The 24,932-nt window shown below is 39.7% G+C and overlaps 2 protein-coding genes and 1 pseudogene across 3 annotated transcripts; all 3 read right to left on the reverse strand.

Moving 5' to 3' along the window:
- Window positions 1-1,162: 1,162 nt before the first annotated feature.
- LOC137732170 (dual specificity protein phosphatase 1-like) lies at window positions 1,163-6,504 on the reverse strand. Of its 2 annotated transcripts, none has more exons than XM_068471470.1 (6): window positions 6,118-6,280; window positions 5,566-5,717; window positions 5,334-5,469; window positions 4,789-4,909; window positions 2,116-2,261; window positions 1,163-1,456 (listed from the first exon to the last, which is right to left on the reverse strand). In XM_068471470.1, exons 2-6 carry the CDS (start codon window positions 5,671-5,673, stop codon window positions 1,434-1,436), a joined length of 534 nt encoding a protein of 177 aa, XP_068327571.1. In that variant the 5' UTR covers window positions 5,674-5,717; window positions 6,118-6,280; the 3' UTR covers window positions 1,163-1,433. The 2 variants fall into 2 exon arrangements, with proteins under 2 accessions (XP_068327571.1, XP_068327570.1); XM_068471469.1 differs by lacking the exon at window positions 6,118-6,280 and adding an exon at window positions 6,334-6,504 and having other exon boundaries at window positions 1,165-1,456.
- Window positions 6,505-8,196: 1,692 nt separating this feature from the next.
- LOC137732687 (probable aspartic proteinase GIP2) lies at window positions 8,197-9,759 on the reverse strand (annotated as a pseudogene).
- Window positions 9,760-15,072: 5,313 nt separating this feature from the next.
- LOC137732688 (uncharacterized mitochondrial protein AtMg00810-like) lies at window positions 15,073-16,191 on the reverse strand. The gene has a single exon (XM_068471982.1). The coding sequence runs from the start codon at window positions 16,189-16,191 to the stop codon at window positions 15,073-15,075; it is 1,119 nt and encodes a 372-aa protein (XP_068328083.1).
- Between the last annotated feature and the right edge of the window lie 8,741 nt (window positions 16,192-24,932).

Consider the following 24,932-nt stretch of genomic DNA (forward strand, 5'->3'; position numbering starts at 1 on the left):
AAAGAAGAAAGAACTTTTATGGCAACTATATATAAAAACACGTGAGAGAATCCATGACGAATTAATTGGCATTGGCATGAACTTTGCTACTAGCTAGCTTTTCATCTCCCGCCAATATCATTGATACCAGTTCAGTGGTTAAATTTGGACACAAAACTTTTCCGGTGTTTGATAGTATTTATTGGATAGTAACGACTAGTGGGTTATGGCTAAGAAAGATGAAAGATTATTTCAAGATATGTACGTAGGTTACTACGCTATTAGGCTTAACAAATTGGTCTTCCAAACTTGTGTGTAATCTTGTGGATATAATGCATCACTGACCTTGTGCCTTTTGTTTGTCAAGTTTTGTACTCCTAAGATAAACTTGAAACACACTAAAGATAACAATAACACTCAAGTTCTAAGCCAAAAACATAAACTGCATAATTTTGTTCTTAGTGCTTTGGGTTTCAATTAAAAAAAGGCAGAGAGGGTAATATAAAATTTTCTTATAGCACTTGTCTGTGACTCGTCAATAGAGGTTTAATACATACAACGGTTCAACAATCATTCATAAACCATATAACACTTAGGTTGCACCATTTCAATTAAGGGGCACAATATCATGTGAAATGTCTCTTCATTTGAAAACCTCTAGCTTGTGGAACATGTTTTTGAAGTGTTTTTGATACTATATACGGAGTATCAAAGTTCAGAGTTTAAAACTGACTAAACACCTCCCTACATTCGAAGAGACATGAAGAATTTGAATTTCACGACAACATTGACCGGTCCTTCAACAGGCTCCGACTGGTCACCTTACAATGTTTTATTAGTCCGACTGGTCGTTGGACATCAGTACATCTAGTCACTCCTGTTGCTTCTCTCAAATTTCATAATCCTGCTTCAATCCGACTGATCACTGTAATAATTCCGACCCGTCACCTTTTCATATCTTTTGTTTTGAAAATTTCCAACGCTATTAGGTATTGGTCACAAAAGAAGTCGTGTTCTTATATTCTCATTCCCTTCAATTCCCCTCCAGCCACTCTCATCCTTCCCTTTGATTGATACATACATTTTGCCAACACATCATTGTTTTTTTGAAGAACACACAGCATTGTTTAGGGTTTAGATTTGTTAATTGGTATTTATATACAAATTAGCATCCCTTCTAACATCACAATGAGACAGTACCAGTCTGCTGATCTATATATACCGCGACGATTTATACACACTTTGGGCAAGTTCACGGGAACCTCTAGATGTATTAAAAGCTTTATGCAATAATAGCTATATTGCACTTCTTACAACCTAATCGTTCATAGTCAACATTAAATCCAGAGCACATCATTTTCTTTTGTAACAAGTGAAAGTTCTATCTGTACCACCAAATTTCATCTAACTTGGATAACGTACATATTAAAAACGCAGGAGTCCGCCCACCTACATTATGTTGTCTTGTTCTCTTCATCTGCTTGAGCATATAAAGGAAAATCCAAAGCAAATCACAAACAAACCAACATCAGTACAAAATATATAAACATGGAACATAGATTATGTACATACGAATACTTCCTTAAAGCGAAAAACCTACATCTTGATATCACATAGCTCAGCTGACAACTACGGATTTTGAAGGGTAAAACTTTTGCACAATAATTTTACACCAAGAATAAGTGAAGATAGTTTCTGTCTCACTGGCATTTAGTCGAAGCCATCAATAACTTGAGGGTCCAAAAACATGCTTAAGCATTATCCTACAATTTTTTTTTCACGGCTGACTTATGTGACAGCATATACTAACATGAGATCAGTTATAGCTTAAATCTTGCCACAAAATATGCATGCCACACTCAACATGTGCACTGTCATCTTACCCTTTTGTGGCACGCATTTCCAATAAAGCATAGTGAGAACTAGCCCCCTAAAATCACCAACAATGTTAATATTAATGCCAACACCTATATGCTTAAAATTCATGAGTTCGGGTCAGCAGGAAAATGTTATGTTATGCTTTGGCTAAGGAGGAGCTCTGTCAGTAAAATCAAGACTATGCTACACAGGTTCGGCTACTTCAGTCGGTAATTCATAAACTTTAGTTGGATTAAAAGTGTAACGATAATGACCCACCACTAAGAGACCTTTCAAAGCTCTGCAGTTGTGAAATGAAACCAGCATTAGGAGATGCCTGAGGTCGTCTGCTCTTCACATGTTCAAGTGCTTGAGATACGCTCATGCCATGCTTTTTCATCAGATATGCAACAATAATAGTCACACTGCAAGGAAAACAATTAAAAACTCCCAATTCAAATAATATTAGGAAGCAAAGTGTTTCCGTCAAGCGTATATTTTCTTCTATGCTGTACAAGTGTCCTGACTTAGTTTGAATATGGCTTACTAGAATTGATGAACATTCGACAGAGCCTGAATCTGATCTAGATTCAAACAAACTAGGCAAAACTACATAACTCTTGATTTTTATCTAGTTAAAAGTTAAGGTTCTAAAAGACGCTAGGCACTAGTCGGGCGGCAGGCCGGGACCTAGTGCCTTGGCGCTAGATGAATTAGGCGGATTTAATTAAATTTATTATATAACATATAAATAAGTGCCTAATACACTCTAAAAATTAAAAAGGGTAAATTATATAAAACTACCTCAACTATTAGGTTAGTTACAGTTTCATACCCCATCTTTAAAAAATGTCAATATCATACCTCATCTTACGAATTTGTTACAATTTCTTACCTTCCGTCAGTTTGTCTGTCAATTATTCCGTTAAATAATGACATGACTTACAAAATTAATAAAATATTTAAAAAATGATTAAAAACTAAAAAAATAAAAATCATTTATTTATTTATTTGTTTTTTTTGCATGGGGACCCACCCCTCATCCCCCTCACACTTTCTTCCCCCTCCCGCCTTCCCCAAACCCAAACCCAAATCCACCCCTTTCTCCATCATCACCACTGCCGTCACCTTAACCACCATGAATTGCCGCCGTGCTGTCATCAAGTCATCTGCAAGCTCCGAAATCGACATGGTGCAAAACAAGCAGGGCATATACATGCCGAAGCAGAAGAAAGTCGTGATCTTGTGGGCCTTGGACAAAAAACCCCCTCGCAGGCCGCCGTACCAGACGACGATGGCGTTGAAACAGCTAGCCCAACGCTTCGGCGAGGTTTTGAGTTTTGGGTTTGGGGAAGACCGGAGGGAGAAGAAAGGGTGAGGGGTGGATCTGGTTTTGGGGAATGGCGTCGGTTTTGAATAAAAAGGTAAATCAATGGCGGTGGAAGCAGAAGACGAAGAAGGCTGAGAATGAGGGCTTCGTGGCGAAGAAGAGGAGGGAGACCTAGTCCGAAGTAGGAGAGTACGCATTGGGGAGAAGATCGTGCGATACGAATCCCGATCCGGGTCAGATGTCACTGGACGAGCCTCTGGCTTCTTGGGACGGGTATTTGGGTCCGAGAGCCCCTCACCCGAGGCTGACCCCGATGGTTTTGGTTATGGAAGAGAGCTGGGAGAGGAGTCCACGCGGCTCAGCTCAAACCAAAGACTATACAATTCGCAGCGGCAGCGGAGCTTCGAACAACCAAGTTTTGATCGATCCGCAATGGCGGAGGTTAATGAGTTGAAGTTGGGATCAAATGCTAGATTCTCCCCTGCCACTTCAGAGTTGTTCTATGGGGCCTAGCTGCTGATTACAGAGAACAAATTGATGAGTTCGATGGGTTCGAATTCGAAGTTGAAGTCTGTTGAAGATGATGAGCGTGCGGAGGAGGGCAGCGGCGTTGAGATTGGCTCTGAACCTATTTGCAAAAATGCGGCTTTGGAATCAACCAATGGGGTTGATGTTGATCATCAAAAGTCGAATAAGAGGCATAAGAAGTGGAGCTTTTGGGGTTTGGTGCAGGGGGTGGATCTGGTTTTGGGTTTGGGGAAGACGAGAGGGGGAAGAAAGGGTGAGGGGGATAAGGGGTGGGTCCCCATGCAAAAAAAATTTAAATGATTTAATTTTTTTAATTTTTTTAATTTTTAATTAATTTTTTTAAGCCACGTCACTATTTAACGGAATAATTGACAGACAAACTGACGGAAGATATGAAATTGTAACAAATTCGTAAGATGAGGTATGACATTGACATTGACATTTTTTAAAGATGAGGTATGAAACTGTGACTGACCCAATAGTTAAGGCATTTTTATGTAATTTACCCAAATAAAAAATATACTTGTAGTGAGAATTTGGTAAAGTTAAAACTTAAAACTTAAGTCATCATAGCATTGTCATCATCACAGACTAATGCAATAAAAATAAGAAAAACCCAAAATCCAAAACCAAATTTGAAAATTCACTAATTCATAAACTAGGTTCTATTTTAGTAGCTTACCCAGAAAACCCTTTCAAGTTAATTAAAAAAACATTTAAAAACAATAGAACCGCCTAGATACCGCCTAGCCCGCCTAGCCTGCCTAGCCCCTACCCGATTTTTCTGCGGGTTTTCGCTTAAATTGCATTGGTCCTCCACCGCCTAGCGCCTAGGTGGCTGCCTTGGCTGATTTTTAAAACCAGCAATTGAAAACCAAAATTTTTTCTATTCTAATATTTAATAACAGAGAAACAAATTCTAAAGTACATTTATCCTAAAACATTAGTTCGTTATCCATGATGTATCAAAGAGATCAACATAACCATATTTCAAGGATTCACTTCACATGGGAATGATTAACAGTATGACTTAAAATAGGATAGCGAAGAAGGCAACCTGAAAGCAATAACCTATACTGGGAGAGAAAAATCACCTTCTGGATCTTCCCACAAAGCAATGAACCAACACACCACCACCCGATCTTTTAGCTTCATCAATATAATCGATGCACTCATCGAAGTGCTGTTTTAAATCTGTGCAGACTCTGTCCGCAACTATCTCAATTTTAAAAGAGCACCAAAAGATAAATACGAATTCAGTTCTACAATCTCACACCTTGCCTTGAAACAACAAATATGATCACGATTATGTTAAACACTTGTAGACCAAGGCATTAGAATCATGATTGCATACTGCAGTGGAATGTTATCTAGAAGAATGGAGACCACCAACGATGTACAGATTTACTTTTGCATTTCATATATATGCTAAATCGTTTGAAAACCACTTATGATCGACTAAACAATCATCTCAACTACACAAAACAAAGGGTTAAATGCAAGTTGAAGACTGTAAGAAACAATCAACTCTGAGACAATAAATTAAAGTACAATTATCCCTAAAAAGTAGAGGGTAGTTTTAAAACCAAAATGACATGAGAAAACGAATTGCACCGGATCAGAGGAACAACATTCATACCATTTATAACCTTATACACAAAATCATTTGGATATGCCGGTGCCAAAGAATTAGCCACGGTCAAAATGTGTGTGATGTTCAAGTTTTTCAGTTCCTCCTTGTTATTTGCAGCACCAATAGAACCCAAGAACAGACCCTGGAAAATGAAAATAATAAACTGCGGAAAGCAGGGCGGTAGAAACAATGAACAGTGAATGGCAAAAAACAGATCGTGATATAAAAATCTAGTGACCTCTTCAATTTGGCACGGAACATTGTCCTCTTTAGAGCATCTTGTCACATGTATAACTCTCAACAATGCTGCAATTTGTTTCTTAAGGGATTCATCAATCTGATCCATTGCTAATCACAGGAACTTTTTTTCACTCTTGTAGACTAAATCCCCTGCAAGGAACACATCCGAATGATAAGCCAAGCAAATTCATCAATCGGGTCCATTGCATCATATACTCAAGCGAAAAGAAAACCCCGGGAGCAACAACTGACAGAAGAACCGATATAAAATAGTACGTACAGCAAATACGAGATTCAGACCAGAGCCCATCACAATGCATAACACAGAATCTAGATCTCAAAACATGAACTTTGACTAATTTCTGAAATACCATCTTAACAAAAAGCAAATCAAGTGGCAAAATTCAGATCAAGTTTTCTTGAGAAAATAGACATGGACACATCAATCGAGTTTTTCAACATTGGATTGTAAACCCGGATGTGACCCTTTGGAGATTAGAGAATAACCAATTAAACAAGCCCGTGGGAGCAAATCAAACTAGTAAATTACCATAAACAATTTTACCCATATGAATTCAGCTCCTTCTAAGAAAATAAATGAAAGCATGAATTTAGCTTTCCCCGATCCTTGGTTTGTTCAACAACCCCAGAAGTGCAAAATTCAGATCAAATTGGACGAACAAACATCTAGAGATCAGGTGCGCGTGAGAATAAAAATAAAATTAATTGACAAAGATTGAAAAGGGGAATAGAAGAAAAGACTCACTGAAGAAGCTGCGAGCATCAGGAGTGCGTCTGTTTGTCGCGCGTATTTGATCGTTCGGTTTCTCTTCGCTCTCCGATATATAAAAGTTGGGTTAATTACATTAACACTTAACCCTTAAGTTCGAGTTTCACAAAATTTCTTCGCATTTGAGACGTTACATTATCATCCTTTATATTTTAATTCACTTTCACATATTCCTTCAAGTCAAGATCCTACTAATAAATTAAAAACTTTACTGTTATAACTAATTAATTAAATAACAAAGAAATATATCAGGAAAAAGAAAATATAAAAAATAAATTAATTAAAAACTTAAAAATAATTAAATCAATGCAAACCTTTATCAAGGTACTGTAAGTAAAATTGTCATATTGGCATTGCGGGAGGGTCTTCAGTTAAAAACTAAAAATGCCTCGTCAAGCAGGTTGTTTGGACAATAAGCCGCGATCAAGGCTGTGTAAGTTTCAAGAGTTGTTTCATAGCACTTTTCAACCATTGTAAATTTCAAGAGTTGGTTCATTGTCCGCGAGCAAAGCAATGGAGTTTTTTTAGGAGAGGAAGAGGATGCGGGAGGAGAGAGAGGAAGAGAAGGAGAGAGAGATTAAAGAAGCCATGGATGGCATTGGCTTGCAAAATTGTTAAAGCAGTGATGGGGTAATGAGTAGTAAGGCTGGGGCGGGGGAAGGTGGCAATGGTGGAATTGGGGAAAGGCTTAGAGTTTTCTCTCTTTTTTCCTTTTCCTTTTTTAAGTTTTTAATTTATTTTTTAATGTTTAATTTATTTATTTATAATATTTTTTTTTTTCCTAATATATTTCTTTATCATTTAATTAATTAGTTAGACGGGTAACGTTGTCAATTTATTAGTAGAATGTTGACTAAATGTGTTATGTGAAAGTGAATTAAAGCGTGAGGAGGTGTTAGTGTAATGTCTTAAATGTGAGAGAGTTTTATGAAAACTCAATAAACCTTAGGGAGTGTTGAGGTAATTAACCCTATAAAAGTTTTCATCCTTTCATTTTTTTTTTTCGGAGAATTTGTTTTCCAAGTTTTTTATTTTTGGAAAGTCATTCCCACCTTTACAGTCTTGCTCTTTTAAGTTTCTGTTTTTGAAATGATTAATTTTTTTTAAGAGTGCTAATAACAATCAATTTTACTAAATTTTTTTCTTCTTTACTTTGTTTGGTTGGGGTGACTAATTGTACGGATCGGGTAGGCCTCAAAATGATAGTGCCACAGTTTGGCAAAGTAAGTTGGTATAAATAGTTGGTAAGTGAATTGTTTGGCCATGAGATATAATTGTAACAATTCTTCAAGATAATTGCAATTACATAAGCATGGAAATATCCAAAAATAAAATGCTAACAAGATTATGTTTTAGAAGGAATTTTACTTCAATCACCATATCATGTGATCTACAAAATATTAATTACATAGACGATCTATCTAACATCACCCTTCCAAAAAATCATATACAAAGTTTGAAGTTTTCATATATCTCTTCATTCTGAAAAACTCTTTGAAGTTTACTGATAGACTATCATAATACCAGGAAGACTAAAATTTTGAAACTAAATTTGCAAATTAAATGATGTGTCATCAATAAAAAATAAACACGTTAATCAATACTTAATAATCCAATTATCAACAATCACACCATTAATCTACAAAATATAATTTAGAATTTTATTCTCCCTATAAGATTATCCGTGAAAGGTTGCATCAAAACCATTTATCAAACCATTTTTTATTCACCATGTAAAATACAAAAAATAATACCAAATAACAGTTGTTGAATCATCAACAAAATATTGTCCTCTTAACTCTTAAGCATTAGAGTGGAGTTGAAGTTCCCACAAGTTGTTCAACTGAACAAAAGTGAGGAGCTAAAACCAAGCTCATAAGTAGCTAGTCAAATTGCAGAAGATTGTCCTCCAGTTGGTGCCCTCCAATCACAATAGAAGCCCTTGGCCTCTCACCTCCATCCACAAACCCTAAACGCAAGACATCATTGCTCACATACACCATTGAATTTGCTTCGAACATTGTCCAATATACACTCTCGCTCTGCAACACGAGATCAATTGAAGGCACAAAAGGCCCAACCCTCGTAACACCGATGTTCTTCGAACTGAAGCATGTTCTGAAAGGCGCTACTGCTTTCACTCTTGGGATTTTATTGACAACTTCTTTCACAAATGCATTCACAACTGCGTTGTAGATTGAGGTCTCCAAAACTGTGTACGGATTCACCGTGCTAATCACCCTTCATTGTCAATGGCCAGCAATGAAGTATTCAAAGCAACAACCTTTTCATTGACCTTAATCGATTTCACATTGATGAAGTACTCCACCGAAGGCTCGCCTTGAAAATAAGCACCAGCTGTGCTGATAGGGTTGATGATCAATGAAGTGAAAGTAAGTGACCTGGACACCTCAATATTGGGAAGGAGAGTATAAGGTCTGTCCCCGAAGATCACAAAGCCACTAGACTTCGATGAAGAGCTCAAACAAGTTGCAAACTTTTGAGGGAGGCTAAAGGCGGAAGCGAATTGAGAGGGAAGCCCGATTTTATCCTTGCCGAGGCCAACCATTCCCTTGACACCACTCGTTAGGCCTTCCAACAGAAATGTGGGACCGCAAGTGAAGTGTAGGTTGAGGACAGAGACCAGCATACCTGGATTAGACCCATCTGTGGATTGTAGGGACACAGTGTCTTGACCAAGGTCGCTGCTTGTAGAGGTGTGGGTGACGGTGTTACCAGGGGAGAGAGCACATGTGTTGTTGCAGCCTAGCTTAGGGGAATAGTAGCACTCTGTAGTACAAGACTTGGGAGTTTGAGAGTGAGCATTGGGCGAAGTTGCAGCGAGCCGGCTTGTTAGATAAATAGAAATATAGTTGGAGTCTATATATAATTGTAATCCTAATTGTAGTTGTATTCCTAACTTCTAGGGATATTGCCTTGCTATGCAAGGAATGTAATTGTATATAATCTTATTCACGTATCAATGAAATATACTTTTCAGCCTACATATCTTTTTCATCATGGTATACAGAGCAAGTTTCAAAACCCTAGCCTTTTATTAAAATTTTTTTTTCGGCAGCCTTCTTTTGCTGTTCCTTCTCTTCCCATGGGCGATTCCGATTCCAGTACGCCTTTTTACCTTCACCATTTTGATCACCCAAACCTTGTTCTTGTCTACAAAAAATTAAATGGAGATAATTATACTACTTGGTCCCGTAGTATGGAAATTTCCTTGAGCACCAAGAATAAACTTGGCTTTATCAATAACGATGTTAAGGAGCTTTCCTCCTTCGAAGACCCTGATGCTCATGCTGCTTGGCGTCGGTGCAATGACATGATCCTCTCTTGGATTCTTCACTCCTTAGAACCTGACCTTGCCGAATCTGTGCTATTCTCTACCATTGCCAAGGCCGTGTGGGATGACCTCCACGAACGTTTTTCTCAAAGCAACGCTCCTCGTATTTTCCAACTCAATCGTGAACTTGCTCTAATTTCCAAAGGCTCATCCTCTGTTTCTGCCTATTTCACTCGTCTCAAAGCTCTTTGGGATGAACTCACTTCTTATAGTGATGGATGTACGTGTTCCTACAGCACCAAGCATGAACATCAACACCTCATGCAATTTTTAATGGGCCTCAACGAATCCTTTGTCGTCGTCCGTGACCAAATCTTTTTGATGAATCCCCTTCCCATTGTTCGCTAAGCCTGTTCCTCAGTGTCTCAAGCTAGAAAAAATAGTGCTCGATGGGCACCCTTCGTTCTGCAGATCAACCTACAACCATGGTAGTTTGTGGCCCCTCTCGTCCTTCCGATCGCCTTCCCTTCCACTGCATCTACTGTAATTATAATTACCACACCCGAGACATTTGCCATAAACTTCATGGTTATCCCGTCGGCCATCCCGTCCATGGCTAACCGTAGAGGCCACCTCGTCATGCTGCTGCTTCCAGTTCAGGTTCCTCCCGCCGCACTGCTTATTCTAGTTCTATGCGATCCACCAATCCAACCCGTGCCATAAAGATTGCAGCTTTCAGGCCCAACAACTTCACCCTGGCCAGCACTGCTGATTCAAGGCACCCAGCCAACGTTGCATGACCTGCAGCTTGCCATGCCCAATCTCTCTGCTGAGCAACACTCCCGTGTTCTCGTTACCCTACGTGACAACGCCGACTCTCCTTCCTTTCATCAGGCCAATGTCGTGTTTAGTGATGATTTTGCCAAAGGTTTGTTACCCGTAGCCTCTTGTCATGGTCAATGGATCCTTGACAGTGGTGATACGAATCATATTACTTCTTCCGCTTCATGTTTGGTTAATACTTCTACTTCGCATTTGCCGCCTGTTTGTTTGCCTAGTGGTGCCTCTGCTCTCATTACTTTAACTGGCACTCTTCGTTTAAATTCCTCGGTTAATTTGAAAGATGTTTTATGTGGCCTTAATTTTAAAGTGGACCTTTTATCGGTTGGTAAACTTACAGATGGATTATCGTGTTCCGTAACCTTTTTTTCCTTCTTGGTGTGTTTTGCAGGACTTGGTTTCGAAGGCAATGATTGGTATGGGTAAGCGACGTGGCGATCTGTATTACCTCGTGGCCCTTGCCTCTTCTATCCCTACTCGTCAACCTCTGTGCAACATCATCACCATCCCCTCCTCCTTATGGCATAGGCGCCTTGGTCACCCCTCATCTACTCGTTTGCAAGCCTTAGCATCTAGTTCTCTTAATTGTTCTTTTGATTCTAGTCATATTTGTGATGTTTGTCCTTTGGCGAAACAAACTCGTCAACCTTTTGGTTTAAGTTCAATTTCAACAACTTTTCGTTTTGCTTTAATTCATTGTGATATTTGGGGCCCAAATTGTCAATCCTCTCTTTCTGGTGCTCATTATTTTTTAACCATTGTGGATGATTTTTCTCGTTTCACGTGGGTTTTTCTCATGAAACATAAATACAACACTCAACAATTAATTAAAGATCTTTTTGCTTATGTCAATACTCAATTTCAAACTCAAATCCAATGCATTCATACTGACAATGGTGGTGAATTTTTATCTCTTCGTAGTTTTTTCTCCAACCATGGGGTTCTTTTCCAAACTTCTTGTGTTTATACCCCCCGACAAAATGGCGTTGTTGAACGCAAACATAGACACCTTCTAGAAACTGCTCGTGCACTTCGTTTTCAATCCCATTTTCCTTTTAAATTATGGGGTGAATGTGTTCTTACAGCTACTTATCTCCTAAATCGTCTCCCCACTCATCTTCTCCATAATAAATCCCCTTTTGAGGTTCTTTATACCAAAATCCCATCCTATGACCACTTCCGGGTCTTTGGTTGTCTAGCCTATGCCACCTCTGTCAACCCCACCAACAAATTTTCCCCTCGGGCCCATTGTTGCATCTTCCTCGGTTATCCTTATGGAAAAAAAACATATAAACTCTATGACGTCGACCATCATCGAACTTTCACCAGTCAGGATGTCATCTTTCATGAAGATTCATTTCCTTATGCCGTTACCAACCTTCTTATCCCACCAACTACGCCTACATTGCCCATCCCATCCTCTTAGGACTTTTCCTATAACCCACATCCTCCCACCCCGACACCTTATCCTTCTGCCACCTCATCCACTTCCATGCCCCCTTTAATTTCTGCTGCTACCCCATCTCGTTCACCCTATCACCCCTCATCTCTCAGCCTCACCTGCTCTCTCCACCGCTACTCCCTCACTTTCCACCCCACTACCCACGGACAACCCTATCTCTTATCCCACACCTCCTCCTGACAATCCTCCTATTCACCACACCTCTTTCTGTACCCATAAACCTCTTTCCTATTTAAAAGACTACGTTTGCTTGCATGTGATTATGCCACCACACCAATCTTCCACTTTGCAGCCCGGTTCTGCCAAAGGTACGCGATATCCACTTTGTAATTTTATTTCTTACCACCGTTATTCTCCCAAACATCTTTCATATATTAATTCCGTCAGTCGGAATGTGGAACCTTCATCTTTTGCCGAGGTTGTCAATGACCCTAACTGGTGTCATGCCATGAATGCGGAGCTTCAAGCTTTACATGCCAATGGTACTTGGACTTTGACTACCTAACCCCCTGGCAAAGTTCCCATTGATTGTAAGTGGGTGTACAAGCTAAAGTACAATCCCAATGTATATATTGAACGTTACAAAGCTCGCTTGGTTGCTAAAGGTTTCACCCAAGCTGAAGGTATTGATTATCATGACATTTTTTCTCCTACGGCTAAGATGATTACGGTGCATTGTCTTCTTGCTCTTGCTGCTAGTCAATCTTGGTCTCTTCATCAGCTTGATGTTAATAATGCTTTCTTACATGGTGACTTGCATAAGGAAATCTATATGTCTCCTCTTCCTGGTCTTCGGCGACAGAGGGAGAATCTTATGTGTCGCCTTCACAAGTCACTTTATGGTCTCAAGCAGGCTTTTCGCCAATGGTTTGCCAAGTTCACTAGTGCCGTCATTTTTGCTGGTTTTCAACAATCCAAAGCTGACTATTCATTGCTCACTAAAAAGTCTGGTACTTCTTGTACAACCTTGCTCTTTTATGTAGATGATATTGTGATTACAGGAAATGATACTAGGGCCATTAATTCTCTGAAGTCTTTTCTCCATGATCATTTTCGGATAAAAGATCTTGGTGATTTAATTTTTTTTTGGGTATTGAGGTTTCTCGTTCCAAACAAGGGATTTATATTTCACAACCCAAGTATGCATTAGAGATTCTCAAGGATTATGGATTTTTGGGAGCATGGCCCATTGCTTTCCCTATGGATGATGCAAAATTATCTGATAAAGGAGAACTTCTTAAGGATCCTGAAAAATATCGATGATTAGTAGGTCGGTTAATTTATCTCACTATAATTCGGCCGAAAATCACCTATTATGTGCATGTTTTGAGTCATTTTATGCATGAGCCAAGGATACCTTAAATGGATGCTGCACTTCGTATTGTTCGTTATTTGAAGGCTACTCCAGGTCAAGGCTTATTGTTCTGTTCTGACAACCAGACCAAGTTAACTGCATTTTGTGATTCTGATTAGGCAGGTTGTCCTATCACTCACCTTTCGACTACTGGGTATTGTGTATTCTTGGGCAATTCTTTGATTTCATGGTGGACAAAACGGTAGAAAACTGTTTCGCTCTCTTTAGCAGAAGCGGAATACAGGGCTATGGTAGGTGCTTGTTGTGAGGTGATTTGGCTTCGTTTTTTGTTGAAGGATTTGAACATTCCCTTGGTTGGTCCTTCCATTTTATTTTGTGATAATCAAACAGCGTTACATATAGCTGCCAATCCCGTTTTTCATGAACGAACTCGTCACATTGAGATGGATTGTCACTTTGTATGAGATAAGATTGTAGATGGCACTATAGAGACCAAGTATGTGGGTACGGCACAATAGTTGGCAGATTTGTTTACCAAACCTCTCGGGAAGGAGAAGTTTTCGAGTATGTTACGCAAGTTGGGAGTTCTTGACATCCACTCTCCAACTTGAGGGGGAGTGTTAGACAAGTAGAAATATAGTTGGAGTCTATGTATAATTGTAATCCTAATTGTAGTTGTATTCCTAACTTGTAGGGATATTGCCTTGCTATGCAAGGAATGTAATTGTATATAATCTTATTCACGTATCAATGAAATATACTTTTCAGCCTACATATCTTTTTCTACATGTAGGTGGAGGAAATGTAGTCCTTTTCACAGTCCACCCAAAGGTACCGACCACCAAGATCGACTGTGAGTTTTATGGGTACAAAAAGGGTTCTTTAGTTGAAGGTGGTGAGGTATTGGAGGGTAGAGGAGTCTTTTGCCACCGGAAGAACGAGGGCTTTTGGTCTGAAAGAGGCAGTTTTGGCAAGTGAAGGGGCGACGAAGAAGTGGAAGAATGATGAGCAAAAGAGAAGGCAGTGAAATGAGGAGGAAGCCATTGTTAGTAGTTGATGGATTTGAATGGTTGAAGTGGGATGGCATTGCCGCCAATTTATAGGACTTGGAGGTCAATGAATATCATTGACCAAAAATCAGGAGTGAATTATATTGACCCAAAATTAGAACCCTGGTCTGTCAAGGAGGCGACTCTGGACAATTCCTTGCCAGCTAAACCCGCGTTCATCTATGTCATTTAAGTGTCTTTCTAAAACTTTATTAGTTATTTTTCTTCACTACAAATGAATGTTTTAATAATTTTGGATTTATCTTATTTCTTTGTAAAGGTCATCTATGAATGGTGAATTGAAATATAGACGGTTCAGATCTTTAAAAACAATTACAAAATAGAAACCACAATAAAGTATTTCAAAATAAGCTATTTGAGGGATCTCTCACCTAAAGATAGCTATGTACAAATACAAACATTTTAACTTTATAACTATGCAATTTTTCCTTTTTTTTTTTTTTTTTTTTTTTTTTTTGTATGGCAAAAAGCTTGTAGTTTATCACATTTATCTCTAAGCACATCTTAAGTTCGATCCCCCTCTGTGGAAAAAATATGGAAGAGAATGCTTTTTCTCATTATATTTCTCTACAAGATTACAAGGATATATATACATGATACAAGTGTGTAGGTAGGACAAGGTAGCCGTCCTAGTGTGTAGGTAGAACAAGGTAGGACGGCTAGTGTGTAGATAGGACAAGGTAGGACGGCTGTAGGACGGTTGTAGGACGGCTTATTCTTCCAATACTCCCCCTCAAGCTGGATCAATGAGGTTAATTGATCCAAGCTTGGAGAGTAGACTTTGAAACTGAGGAGAAGCAAGAGACTTCGTGAAAATATCAGCAAGTTGATCTTGGCTTCGAGTGAATGTGGTTTGAATTACCTTGGACTGGACTTGTTCCCGAACATAGTGACAGTCAACTTCAATGTGTTTGGTGCGTTCATGGAACACCGGATTGGAGGCAATATGCATAGCTGCTTGATTGTCACAGAAAAGAGACATAGGTGTGTTGATTGAGAACCCCAAGTCCGAAAGAAGGCCCTTGAGCCAAATGAGTTCACATGCAGTGGAAGCCATGGCTCTATACTCAGCTTCGGCACTTGAGCGAGCAATTACATTTTGTTTTTTGCTCTTCCATGTCACGAGGTTTCCTCCAACCAACGTGCAGTAGCCAGTAGTGGATTTTCTATCAATAGCATTCCCTGCCCAGTCAGCATCGGTGTAGGCAATGATTTGAGTATGACCATTGTTTTTCATGACGATTCCCCGACCAATGGAGCCTTTGAGGTATCTGAGAATTCTTTTAACAACATTTAAATGAGCTTCAGTGGGTGCCTGCATGAATTGGCTTACAAGACTGACGGCGTAAGTTATATCCGGTTTGGTGATGGTGAGATATATAAGCTTACCCACCAATCGTTGGTAGTAACTGATATCACTGAGAGGTTCTCCTGTCAAGTCCAACTTCAATTTGCTATCAAGAGGAGTACGAGTTGGTTTGCAATCCATCATCTTCACTTCTTGAAGTAAGTCAATCACATATTTCCTTTGACTCAAAAAAAGTCCCTTGGGGGAAGTGGCCAGTTCAATCCCAAGGAAGTATTTTAAAACTCCTAAGTCTTTAATGGCAAATTGTTGATGAAGAGAATGTTTAAGGGTGTGAATCTCATCAATGTTATCACCTGTGATGATGATATCATCAACATAGATTAGTACAACTAATTTGCCAACTGATCCTATTCGAACAAACAGGGAGGAATCAGCATGACTTCTCTTGAACCCAAAATTTTCAAGTACCGAGCTCAGTTTGGCATACCAGGCACGAGGAGATTGTTTTAAGCCATAGATTGACTTATGAAGCTTGCAAGCCATACCTGAATTCTGTGCTTGTGGATGACCCGGGGGTAGTTGCATGTAGACTTCCTCTTCGAGGTCTCCATGTAAAAAAACATTTTTTACATCCATTTGGTACAATGGTCATTCATGGTTCACTGCAACAGATAACAAAACCCTTATTGTGCTCATCTTAGCCACGGGAGCAAATGTCTCCTTATAGTCCACTCCAAAAGTTTGAGTAAAACCGCGAGCCACCAATCTTGCCTTGTGTCGTTCAATTGAGCCATCAGAATTAAACTTGATTTTATAGACCCATCGACTGCCTACCACCTTCTTGCCTTTGGGAAGTTGAACTACACTCCAGGTTTTATTTTCATTCAAGGCTTTGAGTTCTTCTTCCATGGCTAGCCTCCACACAACTTGACGATTGGCTTCTTGAAAGTTCCTTGGTTCATTTTCATAGGACAGTTTACTGAGGAAAACTGCATGAGAGTGAGAGACTTTGGAGTAATTTACAAACTTGTGAATAGGGTACCTGGCATGGTAAGTTTCATAGTCTTGCAGCCTTGATGGTGGATGTCGATCTCGAGTCGGATTCCTGCGGGGTTGAGCTGGGATCACAATAGGTTCAGCTCCACTCTCTTGTATAGATGTTGTGTTATGGTCATGGGGAACTACTTGTGCTTCTGAGGCTTCAGTGTCGTCTCTAATAAGCAGGTTGTCATTAAGAGTTGTATTAGAGTCCCGGTTGTGAGGTAGTGAATGGACACAGTCACTTGGTTCGACTGGATTTGGCAATGGGAAGAGATCTAGGAAATGCTCCCCCTGACGATTTTGATCTGATGATTTGTTGAAATATGGTTGGTTTTCATCAAACCGTACATCTCTTGAGACAAACATCTTCCTGGAGCACGGATTGTAGCATTTGTACCCTTTTTGGGTGGAGGAGTATCCCATGAAAACACACTTAACAGCTTTGGGATCAAGCTTGTCTCGGTGATGGGATTGAATATGAACATAACAGGTACATCCAAAGATTCTCAGATGGGAAAGATTAATTTTTTTGTTTTGCATAACCTCAGATGGTGATTTTGTATCCAGAACACGACTAGGCAGTCTGTTGATAAGGTAGGTGGTTGCAAGAACTCCTTGAGACCAAAACCTCTTAGGCACATTCATTTACAACATTAACGCCCTGGTTTTTTCAAGTAGGTCCCGATTCTTCCTTTCGGCAATTCCATTTTGCTGAGGAGTACCTACACAACTTGTTTGATGTATAATTCCATGGGTGCTCAAATAGTTAGTCATATTTTTGGATGTATATTCAGTGCCATTATCAGACCTTAGTATGTGGATTTGGGACGAAAAATGGTTCATGACAAGATTATGAAAATCCTTGAAAGCATCCATAACTTCACTTTTGAATTTTAGAAGGTACAACCAAGTGGCTCTTGAGAAATCATCAACAAAGATAACGTAGTACCTATAACCATCAAAAGACTCTAAAGGTGCAGGTCCCCAAACATCGGAGTGCACCATCTCAAATAACTTGCTAGTCCTAGACATGGAAGAATTGAATGGGAGTCTAGTAGATTTTGACAAATGACAAATTTCACATACAAGGGAGGATTTGCATAAACTAGGGAACAACGTAGACAACACAGATTCTGAGGGATGTGCTAGGCGTTGATGCCACAACCGATGTTCTAGGTTTGAGCTGACTTGGAACCCCTTTGGAACATTGAGGTCCTCTGAAAAATAGTACAGCCCATTTAGGTAGTGACCTTCACCAATCAGCTTCTTGGTGGCTAGATCCTGAAAAACAACATTGTGGGGGGAAAAAATTGCACGACAGTTTAGAGAGTTTGTAATCTTTCCTACGGACAATAATTGAAAAGGAAAAGATGGAACATATAACGCTGTGGACTCAACAGCTTCTGAGATCAGTTTAACTTTCCCTCTACCTAGAACTGGCACACCTCTACCATTTGCTACAGAAACTAGTGATGGTTTAGTGTGGCTTTCAAAATCGTATAGCTTAGAATATTGATTTGTCATGTGATCTGTGGCACCTGAGTCTATAATCCAAAAATCATGAGAGTGACTAACATTTAGAGCAGTTGAAAGAGCACACATGATACCTGGAATGTCTCCTTGAGGTACATGACCAGATTCAGCTAAGAACCCTGCAAACTGTCCAAGAAGAGCAGTTTGACTTTCCCCAGTCGACGTTTCACCTGTGTTTCTTTTTCTGGTTTGAAGGTAGGTTGACAACTCATTCAACAAGTCAGCCGGATTGGCTGTAAAGTTCATCGACCCACCGATGGATGTAGCAGCAGCATGGTACTTGTTTGTATGTGGTCTAGCGTGTGAGCCCTTATGATCTCTTAAAGGCTTGTTCTCAAACCTTGGCTTCAACTCAGGGTGCAATATCCAGCATCGATCTATTAGATGTCCAACATTATTACAATGTAGACACTTCAGATCTGGCCTTTTTCCCTTGTATACTTTATCTCCAAATGACTTGTGATTTGTCACAAAAGCTCTAGCCTCAGACACACTAGGTTTTACGTCAACATTCATGACTTTTCTGCGTACTTCTTCTCGTTGGATAGTAGTGCAAACACTTGCAAATGATGGAAGTTCGGGATTCATTAGAATATGGCTTCTAAGATCTTCATATTCAGAACCCAAACTTGCAAGCAAATGAAAGATTTTGTCTTCCTCGGACCTTTTTAACAGTACGGCAGCATCGATAGTGTGTGGTCGATACATTTCTAGTTCGTTCCACATGTTTTTCATGCAACCGAGATGATGAACAAAGGATTTATCACCTTGTTGAAGACTTGCAAGATTCCTCTTAAGCTGGAACACTCGAGCAGCATTGTTTTGATTTCCATACATGTCCTTGACTGCCTTCCAAAGAGCACTAGAGGATTCTGAAAAACTGAAAATTTCAGACAGCTTAGGATCCATGGAGTTGAGGAGCCACGACACGACCAGCTGGTCTTTGCACAGCCATGCTTCATACTCCGGCGATGCGACGTCAGGTGCTTCAATACTTCCATTGACGAATCCAAGTTTGGATCTTCCTCCAAGGGCAAGAGATATTGATCTGGACCATGGAAGATAGTTAAACTCATTTAACAACACAGAACACAAACGTTGGTTTGGGTTGACTTCAACTTCTGGAAAACTAGGGCGAGGAGCTGTGAAGCTTTCAGCTTCTGAGACAAAAAGATTATCTTCTGCCATTATCGAAACGAATGTGCAGAAGAAGAGAAGGGACAACAATGGAGTCAGGCCGATTAAGGTTCCGGCTCTGATACCATGTGGAAAAAATATGGAAGAGAATGCTTTTTCTCATTATATTTCTCTACAAGATTACAAGGATATATATACATGATACAAGTGTGTAGGTAGGACAAGGTAGCCGTCCTAGTGTGTAGGTAGAACAAGGTAGGACGGCTGTAGGACGGCTTGACGGCTGTAGGACGGTTGTAGGACGGCTTATTCTTCCAATACCCTCCATAACGTCGCTTCCGTATAAGAGAAGAAAACTATTAGTCTTCTTTTGGGTGCAATGAAGCTCTATATGCTAAACATGCATTTCTTCTTATCATTTCTCAGACACGATAAATTCTTGTGTGTGTGTGTGTGTGTGTGTATTCAGAAATATGACCTTGCTGTTCTCCATGTGGAGGCAAATGAGATCTGTAAATGTACAAAAATGTACGACTTTTTGGCACTTCCGGGCCAAGCAGCCGTTGGAACTCCAAGATTGACACTTTCTGGCAGAGGAAATGTGTTCATTTTAGAGTTTCCGGATCCAAAACTCGTGTCACTGACTTGTTTTTGCCCCGGTTTAGGTTATTTAGCTCTTTTAACACTGATATTATCATATCATTCAACTGTACGAATTACATTGGCTTTTACGTTGGCTTTTGCAATCTGGATTTTTGGCAATGTCGCAATGTCGCAGTTTATTTTTCTTTGCTTTTGAATCACATGGGATTAGTAAATGGTACGTTGCTACTCAATTTTTGAGATTAACTGATTTACAGAGTACAATTTGCGCAAACTTTAAAAGATTTAATTCAGTATGACTAGCAATTTATCTCTCTTGTCTCCGGTGTGAGAGTTTAAAGTTGCTTCCTCGGTTTTTTCACTATAGCAACCTGATTCCATCTTAACTACTGATGGTAAAGTTCTTGTTCTCCTTTTATTTCTGATCGTAGTCTAAATTTATCACGTTGCTTTTTCTTCTTTTGTCTTATCGCCTTAAGCTCTGTCCAGTTTCTTTTTGTATTGTCCCATCAAATTTTGAGCATCCATTCCCCTTCTCCTCCTCGAGGATAGTACTGGACCTGCTGGTGGGATGTAATGAGTCAAAATGACTTACAACCACCATGGTGTCTCGGGGGATTTAATAACCCCAATAACTCGCTGGACAAAAGTAGATGGTCCCTTAACTCAGTCACCGTGTATTTGCACCAAACACAACCAAAAATCAAACTGGTGGAAGTGAACAAAAAACCATCATCAGGAATCCTCCACTATAGCCAAGTCTACTACTCTGCGATTTTAGCTGAACCAGACTCCTGGTCAAAAGTTTATATCAGTCTTATGGCGCAAGAGGTGGAAGATCTGGTACGTGGTTCCTTTGGAGGAATCTATGGAGATGGCTTCTATGGAACATGGAATCAGGCTTATTAGAGTTGCCTTGGTGGATAAAACATTGAATAAGTGGCTGTGTTTTTTATAAAGTGTGTAGGTGTAGTCAATTGTTGAAAATCCTTCAAAAGCAGTCTGTTGGTGCAGTATAGGTGCAGCAAGTTGGTAGGTTCAGACGCACCCCAAGAATTGCTGCAGATTAAAACCCTGATGGGTAACAAATTCCTGCACTGGGAATTCAACCTCAACAAGCACAATAATGGATGGAGATGGAGGAAGAAAAAGCACTGGGAGCGTGCTTGTATTTTTTTTATCAAAATACCGTTACAAAGGAAAAGAGACTATTGCTTCATTTAAAGGTGTTGGACCCCAAGGATAGCCACTCAGCAATCCACTAACCGAAAGGACAAAATAAGCAAAATTAGCTAAATAACTAAACCTTTAGGGGGCGTTTGTTGCACCGGACTATCTCGGACTGGATTAGCTTCAAGGACTAAGTTAGACTGGCTTAGACTAGACTAAACTGGACTAACTTAGTGAAGCGTTTGGTGCAGTATTGGACTAAGAAGCTGGATAATAACAAATTCTAATATTATATTATTTAATATATAAATTATTAATATTTTATTATGATCTTATCTTTTTCTTCATCTTTTCCTACCATTTCCGTCCCACTCTTTTCCTCTTCTCTCATCATCCCACCCTCTCCCTCTTTTTTTCCTCTTAGACCTCTCAATTCATGTATCTTTCTCATTCCTGGTCAAACTTCTTATTGATTCCAGTCTCTATTTCTCTGTCCTCCCTCCCTCTCTAGCTATGCGTTGTTCGAATGGAACCTCACGGCTCCAATTTTCCCGACGAGTTGTAGGTTTCCCGATGTGTTTTCCGGCCAACCCTTGTTAAATTGGATGAAGTTAGCACCGCCAAAAAATTCATCACCATCCCTAGACCGAGATCTTAGCTTTGAATGCTCGAATCTGTCATGGATTTGAAGAAGCCCAAACATGCTGAGATTTCTAGGCCATTTTCCGGCCACATTTGACCACATTTTGGCCTCGATTCAGGTAAAATCGTAATCTTGTTACTCCCAGCTTCAATTTGGTATATTTTATATGAAAGTTGGTTGTGAAATGGATCTGAAAGAGAGTCGGAAAGTTAATGATTGATCTAGGTGACCAGAGATGACGAGGAGTCTATCGGGAGTGGTCATTGAGCATGACGAGGACAAGAAAGAGAGGATAGTCTTAGCTAGTCCCATGGTTATTGGGGGGTCTCGCTAAGACCTCTTAGTGAAGGGTTTTGTCCATGCTAGTCCCCTTTAGTCTCATTAATGTTAGTCCCAGCATGGAACAAACACAGTATTGGACTAATAGCTAGTCCAGTCCAGTCCAGTCCAACTTAGCGAGGGCAAACAAACGCCCCCTTAGTGATTAAGAAAAACCACTTATTTTAGGTTCCTAACATTACCCTCCCCTTACAACAACCTTGTCCTCAAGGTTCAAATTGAAACTCAGGATACTCAGACTTGAATTCATCATATTCTTCCTAGGTTGCATCCTTAGATTCTTGGCCTGCCCAATGGATGAGTAATTGAACACTAGCCGTTTGCCCTTTCTTGTACATCCTCCTAGCTATCACAGGTTGTGGAACCTTGGGTAGTATTTCCCCATTTTAAACATCTGGTAACTCAGTAATTGGTTGCACCAATTCCCCAATTTGTTTCTTCAAACAACATGGAAGACTGGGTGGATCTTTGTGCCTTTAGGAAGCTTAAGCTTGTATGCCACTGGTCCAATTCTTTCCAATATTTCATAAGGCCCATAGAACTTAGGAAGTAACTTGTGGTGCGAGTGAGCATTCAGTGCCTGCAGTTGGTATGGTACCAACCTAAGATAGACCATTTCACCCATTGAGAATTCCCTTTTAGTCATTTCCTTGTTAGCCTGCATTCTCATTCTGTGCTGAGCCATCTCTAGGTTAGTCTTGAGTATGGCAAGTACTTTATCTCTGTCTCTCAAGTTATTTTCAACTGCCGCTAGCTTGGCAGTACTAATTTCATGAGAAATCACCAATGGAGGAGGATAGCCGTAAACCATTTCAAAGGGTGTGAATTTGGTGGATAAATGATAAGCTGTATTATAATTCCACTCTGCCTAAGTTAACCAGTCTACCCATTTTTTTGGCTGAGTACCTACAAAACACCTTAAGTAAGTCTCAAGGCATCTGTTGACTACCTTAGTTTGTCCATCACTCTGAGGATGGTATCCCGAACTTATGCAGAGTTTAGAGTCGTTGAGCTTGAAAAATTCTTTCCAAAATGCACTGAAAAAGATGGCATCTCGGTTGGTCACAATGGGTGCTAGCATTCCATGCAGTTTAAACACGTTGTCCACAAAGACGTGTGCTACAGTTGCAGCAGTGAATGGGTGTGCGAATGCCATGAAATGAGCATACTTACTGAGTCTGTCTACTACCATAAATATGACAGTCTTCCCTTTGCATGAAGGCAATCCAAGAATGAAATCCATACTGATATCTTGCCAAATTTTCTCAGGAATAGAGAGAGGTTGAAGCAGCTCTAAAGGAAATTGGGTTTCATACTTGTTATGCTGGGAAGGTTGGCACCTAGCAACATACTTCTTGATATCTTTCCTTAAACCAGACCAATAGACACCTCTTTTGATTATTTGATAAGTTTTGAGAACCCCTATGTGGCCTGAGGCAGGAGTATTATAATGCTCATACATGATCTTGCTTCTCCAAGGTGAAAAAGGACTAAGAACAATCCAAGACTTATACTTCAAAAATCCATTTTCAAACTTATACTTGGATTGATTAGCATTGTCTCTTTGATTTTAGCTTGAATCCATTCATCACTTTCATTATGAACTCTCAGGTCATCTAGCCACCCCAAATAGGGATATGAGATGGCTAAACAACTAGAGGCATCGATGGTAACTTCTAACAATTTTGGATCTGATGGGGTTGAATCTGGTAGTCTTGATAGTGCATTAGCTACAATGTTCTCAGTACCATTCTTATACTGTATCTCTTAGTCAAAGCCTAATAACTTTGAGACCCACTTTTGTTGGAAAAGAGTATTAGCTCTTTGATTTAGAAAATACTTCAAGCTGCTGTGATCTGTCAACGCCGGCCTTGTAGGTGGTTTTGCCATTTCTTGATGGCATACACAGTGGCAATGAGCCCTCTCTCATAGGTAGAGTGTGCTTGGTTTTTTGGACCAAGAGCTTGGCTAGCAAAAGCAATGGGTTTGCCTTGCTGTTGTAGAATTACTCCAACGCCTTTATTTAAAGCATCACACTCAATGGTGAATGACAAGGAAAAATCCGGTAGTGTTGGTACCTGTGGAGAAGACATTGTACCCTTAAGTGTTTGAAATGCTAGAGTGGCCTCAGTGTTCCAACTGAAGCTGTCTTTTTTGGTTAACTGGTATAGAGGTTAACAAATTTTCCCATAGCCAAGGACAAATTTCCTATAGTAACTAGTGAGGCCTAAGAAACCCCTGAGTTGTTTCACATTTGAAGGAGTAGGCCAAGATAGAATAGATTGTATTTTGGAAGGATCAGCTTCTACCCCTTCTCTGGAGACAATATGCCCCAAGTACTCAATCCTATTTTGGCCAAAAACACACTTTTGCTTTTTAACAAAAAGTTGGTGTTTCTGTAAAAGTGTGAAAGTAAACTGCAAATGAGTCAAATGATTAGCCCATGATTTGCTATAAACCATAATATCGTTAAAGAATACTAAATGATTTTCCTCAGGTGGGGTTTGAAGATATCATTCATGAGGCTTTGGAAAGTGGCTGGGGCATTAGTAAGCCTAAAAGGCATTACTAGGAATTCATAATGCCCTTCATGGGTCCTAAAGGCTATCATTTTAATATTTGAAGGATGTATGAGGATTTGGTGATTACTTTGATCGAAGATCAAGTTTAGAGATACATAGCACCATAGAGTTCATCAAGAAGGTCATCAATGAGAGGTATGTGGTATTTGTCTTCAATGGTTATAGAGTTGAGTTCTTTATAGTCCATACAAAGTTGTCATGTACCCACTTTTTTCTTGACAAGGAGCATATGACAA

This window comes from Pyrus communis, chromosome 4, assembly GCF_963583255.1.
Source record: "Pyrus communis chromosome 4, drPyrComm1.1, whole genome shotgun sequence".
In the NCBI taxonomy this organism is placed as follows: domain Eukaryota; kingdom Viridiplantae; phylum Streptophyta; class Magnoliopsida; order Rosales; family Rosaceae; genus Pyrus; species Pyrus communis.